Below are 6,497 nucleotides of genomic sequence, written 5' to 3'. Positions count from 1 at the left end.
CATACAATATGTTTATGCTTTACTACAGTCAAATAGAATTACAACAACTTTAACATTTGTAAGTCACTTTGGATGAAACTAACTGCTAAATTAATTTATGTAAATCCAAAATCTACTGTCAATCATTCAGGACTCCACTGACAGAGAGACAGAACAAGGCTGTAAAACGTTTTGACACGTGTCCCAAACACTACGGCCTGTCACCCTGGAAGAAAAGAAGTAAATTAATACATTAAAACATCATACATTTCAAATATCTGGTCAGTATAAAAGGGCTTGAATTACTTGATTTTTAACAGTAAATTATATTTTCTGAACAATATACTTAGTCAATAGACATTCAGAGTGAAATTGATATTCAGGACAATGAGTGGAAACACTTACTGTTGTATTCTCATACACAGGTTCAGTCATCTCAGTATCACAAGGTTTGGAATGGTTCATCTTGGCATTAAAGAAAAAAAAATAGATAGAAAATTGGAGAAAAAAAAAAAAAACATTTGATAACTATTAGGAGGCATTAGCGTTCACATCAACAGACTATAACAACAACTTACCTGTACATTCCCATACAAAGGTTCATGTGACTCAACATCAGATGTTGAACGTCTGTCATAATCAGGTCTGGAAATATTCATCTTTGACATTTAAGAAACAGGAACAAATGTAGAGACAACTTAAATAACTATTGCTTATAATATCAATGTATACAGTCACAACTGCATTCAGACTTTTAGTTACTAGTTCATTTACTGATGAGACTGTTGATTACTAAACTCATTTTTCTCACCTGAGTTTCAAGTGTGTCTTTTCTCTTTTTCATTTTGCTTCTCCTTGGAAATAATAAATAGGTTACATAAAAGAGTATAGAATTAATATGTTGTATTAAAACAATATTGACCTCTGATGCATTTGATAATATGTTATTGGTCAATACCAATGAAATTGTGATCCTAAAATAATAAAATAAATTTTTCCAACAAAATTAATATTTATAGAAAGTTACCATGACCACTATTTTTTCCCCTTTACTGAAAGTTATAAATGAGGTTAACCTGTGATCAAATACTACACACATCGTACCGAATCAGCAACATCGTGATGATAACTGCAGCTCCACAAGCCACTCCAATGGACATGTACAATATCACCAGACGTCCTACAACAGAGACAAAAGCACAAAACACCTTAAAACATTCACTTGCTTCACTTTAGAAAGAGTAAATGAGCTGCTCTACCTTTAACAGTGACAGTAACAGCGTCTGATCTCTGTGATCCATGTTGATTGTGAGCCTCACAGTAGAAGCGTCCACTCTGTAGTGCACTGAAACTCTGTCCAGATCCAACAGCTGAGGATTCATCCTCCTTAAACCAGCTGAAGTTCAGAGCAGGTGGGTTTGAATCACTGCTGCAGATCAGAGTCACTGAATCACCTTCCACTATTTCACCAGATCCATTAACGAACACTGAGACATTCCTGGGTGGGTCTAAATCAAAGAAACAAACAAAAATATTATATAATTAACAATCATACTGATATTTAGGGAATTTGATGTCACAGTTAGTGAACCATCATTAACTCACACATGACATTTAAAGTCACAGCATAAGAGTATTTCTCTCCATGTTCATTTTTGGACTTGCACTTGTATTTTCCACTGTGATCAGAGCTGATCTTTGAGATGCTGTAGATTCTTCCAGATCCTACAATTGTTCCTCCTTTAAACCAGTTGATTTCTGCAGGTGGGTTTGAATTACTGCTGCAGCTCAGAGTCACTAAATCTCCCTCCACTATTTCACCAGATGGACTGATGGACACTGAGACACGTTTTGGTGCATCTAAAGAGGACAAAAATGAAATGTATAGATCCAAACATACAATTTACATATAATTTACAACCATTCATATGACTGTCTGTTTTTAGGCTAGTTGTCATCATGTGTCTTTAAAATGTAAACGCCCCTACATCTAAAAACTGCTAAGCACATTACATCGTTTACTGTTTGTTTGACGTTGCTCCGATGAAACTAACTTTAGCGAAAAATAGCACATTTGACATAAACAACATTGCGAATGTAGTACTTCCAGATTACATTCATACTATACACATTCGTAATCAGTGTTGGGGAGTAATTTATGAATTAATTTATTCCGTTACATGTAACGGAATTACGTAATTTAATTACAAAATAAATGTAATTGTAATTAGTTACAGTTACTGAGAAAAAAATGTGTAATTAAATCACAGTTACTTTTGAAAAATGCCAGTGATTACAAAGGGGGTTACATCTGAATTTTTTCACACACCCACCCCCACTTACAGATTTAATTGACTTCTTTCATAAATTGCATTGGCTGCTCTAAAATGAGACACCAATGTTTGAGGAGTTTAAGACACAGAATAGGACACATGCTTATTTAATAACAGTTTTATTTCCTATTTGGGTTTATGCATAAACTTTATTTTTTAAGATTGTTTTTTCCAAGGCATTGTTAGATGCTAGTGTTTTCTGTAAAATTAAATTAAATTATTACACAGCTCAGGCTCATTCAGGGCAACTTAAGTCAGTGCTATATGCTTGACAATTTTTCTTGGCGGAAGCTTTGCGTTTGGTTAGCTAATAAAATATTAAAGCTTAATTCAATATTATGTGGACAATTTCTTAATTCTGTCATCCTGGTATCGTGGACTTGCTCTATTGTTTCATACAAACGCAGCTGCTGCCTTTTTTTGTACACTGTAATGGATTATAAAATAACAAACAAACTTAATTATTTATGTGGTGAAATGTTGTGTAAGAAAACTGGTATGACTGCACTGTATCCCTAAAATGTCTAGTTTGAACTTTCCGTTTGCTAGCAACTGATTTCTTCATGGAAGCTTTGCTTTCAAATATTTCAACTTCGATCAGTGTTTTGTGTCTAATAATTTTGACACGAAACATCTAAATAATCTATCAAGCAGCTGTGTAATAAGTGAGGTAATGTACTTTCAGCCAGTTGTTATCGCAAAATAAAGATGTATATTATCCCTTACTCATTATAATCTTAATTCAAGTGATGAAGGATTTTGAAAGTCTGACAGTAATCAGTGTTGTGTGCTAATGTAACGTTAACTCTGCCTGGTTTAAATTTTTAAAATATTAGAAAATATTAGAAATTTTGAAAAGTAATCAAAAAGTAATTAAAAGTAATGTTACATTACTTTAACAAAGTAATTGAAAAGTTACACTACTTATTACATTTTAAATCAAGTAACTTGTAATCTGTAACCTATTACATTTCCAAAATAACCTTCCCAGCACTGTTCATAATACTCTTTTTATGGTCACAAAATAATTACATCTACTTACTTTTTAAGGGGTAATTTCTCTCTCTCTCTCTCTCTCTCTCTCTCCGTCTTTCTACTATATTAATCCACTCTATGACTGGGCTTTTTTATCCCTTACCTACATAAATTTGAATAAATTTGAATATATTAAAAATGAATTACAATTGCTGTCCATGACATTCTTTAAAGTGTAGCTATGGCAGGCAGTCGTACAAGTTACATGTAAAACAAAAAAATAAATCACCATCGGGTGGCGCAATGTTACGGTTTGTAAAGAATCTGCAGAATCTGACAGTGAGAGCCTCCAATGAGTTTGGAGGCCGTCAGATTATTTTCTACTGTTTTGAGACACTGCACTGCATTAAAAAATGGTGCATGGGGACCCCACATGAGGCTTGGCTCCAGTGGAGCACTGCATAAACACTCCAAAAATTATTAAAAAGAACTTAATAATCTGTACTCACACATTACATTGAGATAAACAGCACGAGAGACGTAAGTGTGTCCATGTGCAGCACAGCTATATCTGCCTGCATCCTCTCTTCTGACTGACTGCAGCAGGAGTTCATTGTTTCTGTCTCTTCTCTCAGTTAATGGCTGTGAGTTTCTGTACCAGATGAATGTTGATCTGTCAGTCAGAGTGCAGCTGCTTTTACATGTCAGACGGACTGAATCTCCCTCTGTCACTCTCTTAGGAGACTCCACCTGAAGATCTAAACATAACACACACATTATATCTAGTGCTGCTGTCACACACTGCTGTCACTTATTATTCAACAAAATGCACAGAAGAAGAGTAAAACCTCATGAAAGTCACCTGTGACAGTAAGAGACACTCCTGATTTACCAAGACATCTTTCTGCTGTTACATTTGTTGTGAATCTGAAACAGTACATGTGCGAATCTTTCTGTGTCACATGATTCAGTCTGATGGTGCAGTTCTGCTGTTTATCTCCCAGATATTGAAGCCTCTGACTGTATTTAGGATCCTCAGACAGATCTGGAGGCTCTGCACCCTTTACAGTGTTTTTGGTCCAGAACATTTTCTTGATCTGATGTCCAGTAGGGTATGTATAAGTGCAGCTCATTATCACTGATGAGTTCTTTAGTGCACAGATGTGTGAATGACTGTAACTCACACCCCAATCAGCACTAGAAACCCCTGAAACACAGAATTCATATAGTAAACAAAATAGCAGCATCTTTTTCATCAAGGACATTAGTGGGAAAAAAAAAACTTTATGCAAAATTTCTATGAGTGTTTCTGAACGTTGCAGCAACTCACTGTGAATCAAGAGCAGGAAGATCAGAGGAAGAGGAGGAGCCATTCTGACTGACATCAGCATGGCAACACCTACAACAATTGAAGAATGGCTTATTTCAGCTGTCATGAATTGGTTTATTTTGTCTAAGTTTTTTAAAAAACTTCTTTTACTGTAATTTTACTGTAAAAGACAGTAAACATGTAATCGCTATTAGTTCATTGTTTGATTAGACACTGGTGCTTGTTGAGATCTAGACAGACTCAGAAAGGCTGTGGTTAAGATAGTTTAGCACACATGCACTTAACTTCCGTTTTCTGCCCATTGCAAATCGAGCCCAATCTACAACACTAAGAGCAACTTATATAAGAAAAACTCATACAGTCCTGCTCTACTAATGGTCAGTATCAACTAGCAGACCTGTACTGTACAAACATACCTTAAAAGACTATAATAATTTTATGCAACCACACACACAATATATATATATATATATATATATATATATATATATATATATATATATATATATATATATATATAAATTCAGTGTATGGTCTGGTTTATTTTTTTTATTTATTTTTTAGATAAAATATTGAATCATTTATCAGAATGTATTATATTATTATGAATACAGCTGTTTATCTTTATAGGACAAAACCAGCCCCAGCATAAAAATAGCATAAACAGCGTTTACCATTCTTGTCAGAGCTGATCGCTGATCAGCAACAAATACAAATATATATATATATATATATATATATATATATATCTATATATATATATATATATACATATATATATATATATATATATATATATATATATATATATATATATATATTTGTATTTGTTGCTGATCAGCGATCAGCTCTGACAAGAATGGTCATAATAATATAATATTCATAATAATATAATACATTCTGATAAATGATTCAATATTTTATCTAAAAAATAAATAAAAAAAATAAACCAGACCATACACTGAATTTAGACCAAACATTTATTTGAAAACATTTTAATATATCATGCAAAACCCAAAATACTATAACAATGGAATTGTGTCTTCGGGGGCTAATTGATGACAAAGGATCGATATAAATCTAAAGACAAAAAATAAGTAAATGATGCTCTTACCTTTTTCACCAACACTACAAATGAGCAGGACAAAAGCAGCACTTTGTTTTTTCACACTTTAAGCTACACATAGTCAGCACCTTATATTTTAGCATGTGGTCTTACTTGTAACACTTTGCGTTGGTGGTTTTATCAAGGCAACAGGGCAACATCACAGAGAACACATCCGACTAAAGACATAAAAGTTAAACTGAAACAAACTATGTCAGTCCATACAGATGCTTGTGTTATAAGGTTTTCAGACTTACTTGCATATTCTTCTATAGAACCAATAAAATAAGTGCTTGTGATAAAGTTTGATTACATCAATTTGGCAATAAAATAAACTATATTAACTTTAAAACATGCTGACGAAGTACTTCACTGCAAAAAAAAAATAATAATAAAAATAAATAAATAAATAATAATAAACAAACAAATAAATAAATGTTTCAACTTAAAAAAGTACTGTAAGTGTTCGTGCTAAGTTTAATCAACATGAAATGTTAAGATACTATATAAAAATGTGGATATTTGAGTTGAGTAAACATTTTAAGGCAGCACGAACACTTACTTGTTTAAGTTGAAACTACTTTTTTGTTGAATGTTACAGATGTTTCCTTTGAATGTCTTCAGATTCTCATTATAAGAGATATTTTTATTAAGTTTATTTTTCTAAAAGTGGCCTTATGTCACTTAATTGTTGCATCTGCATTCTGTGGTCTCTCACTCTAAATATTGTCATAAACGCAGTTATGCATTCATATATATGTATTTAACTTTACTT

The 6,497-nt window shown here is 32.8% G+C and overlaps 1 protein-coding gene across 2 annotated transcripts; it reads right to left on the bottom strand.

The window, feature by feature from the left end:
* Positions 1 to 5,772, bottom strand: LOC127171697 (B-cell receptor CD22-like). Of its 2 annotated transcripts, XM_051120506.1 has the most exons (11): positions 5,732 to 5,772; positions 4,618 to 4,686; positions 4,150 to 4,494; positions 3,797 to 4,045; positions 1,585 to 1,839; positions 1,239 to 1,487; positions 1,084 to 1,159; positions 791 to 833; positions 558 to 638; positions 385 to 444; positions 1 to 205 (listed from the first exon to the last, which is right to left on the bottom strand). In XM_051120506.1, exons 2-11 carry the CDS (start codon positions 4,676 to 4,678, stop codon positions 191 to 193), a joined length of 1,434 nt encoding a protein of 477 aa, XP_050976463.1. In that variant the 5' UTR covers positions 4,679 to 4,686; positions 5,732 to 5,772; the 3' UTR covers positions 1 to 190. The 2 variants fall into 2 exon arrangements, with proteins under 2 accessions (XP_050976463.1, XP_050976454.1); XM_051120497.1 differs by lacking the exon at positions 5,732 to 5,772 and having other exon boundaries at positions 4,618 to 4,935.
* Positions 5,773 to 6,497: the final 725 nt, after the last annotated feature.

Source organism: Labeo rohita, chromosome 1 (assembly GCF_022985175.1).
Source record: "Labeo rohita strain BAU-BD-2019 chromosome 1, IGBB_LRoh.1.0, whole genome shotgun sequence".
In the NCBI taxonomy this organism is placed as follows: domain Eukaryota; kingdom Metazoa; phylum Chordata; class Actinopteri; order Cypriniformes; family Cyprinidae; genus Labeo; species Labeo rohita.
Note: the sequence above shows the minus strand (reverse complement) of the source record. Positions and strands in the feature narration are given on the sequence as shown.

Excerpts from the sequence above, each read along its gene's own strand:
- LOC127171697 (XM_051120497.1), bottom strand. The coding sequence starts at position 4,723 with ATGACAGCTGAAATAAGCCATTCTTCAATTGTTGTAGGTGTTGCCATG. Across the intron at positions 4,495-4,617 it reads CTTCCTGCTCTTGATTCACA|GGGTTTCTAGTGCTGATTGG; the intron begins GTGAGTTGCTGC and ends TCTGTGTTTCAG. Across the intron at positions 445-557 it reads CTTTGTATGGGAATGTACAG|ATGAACCATTCCAAACCTTG; the intron begins GTAAGTTGTTGT and ends TTTAATGCCAAG.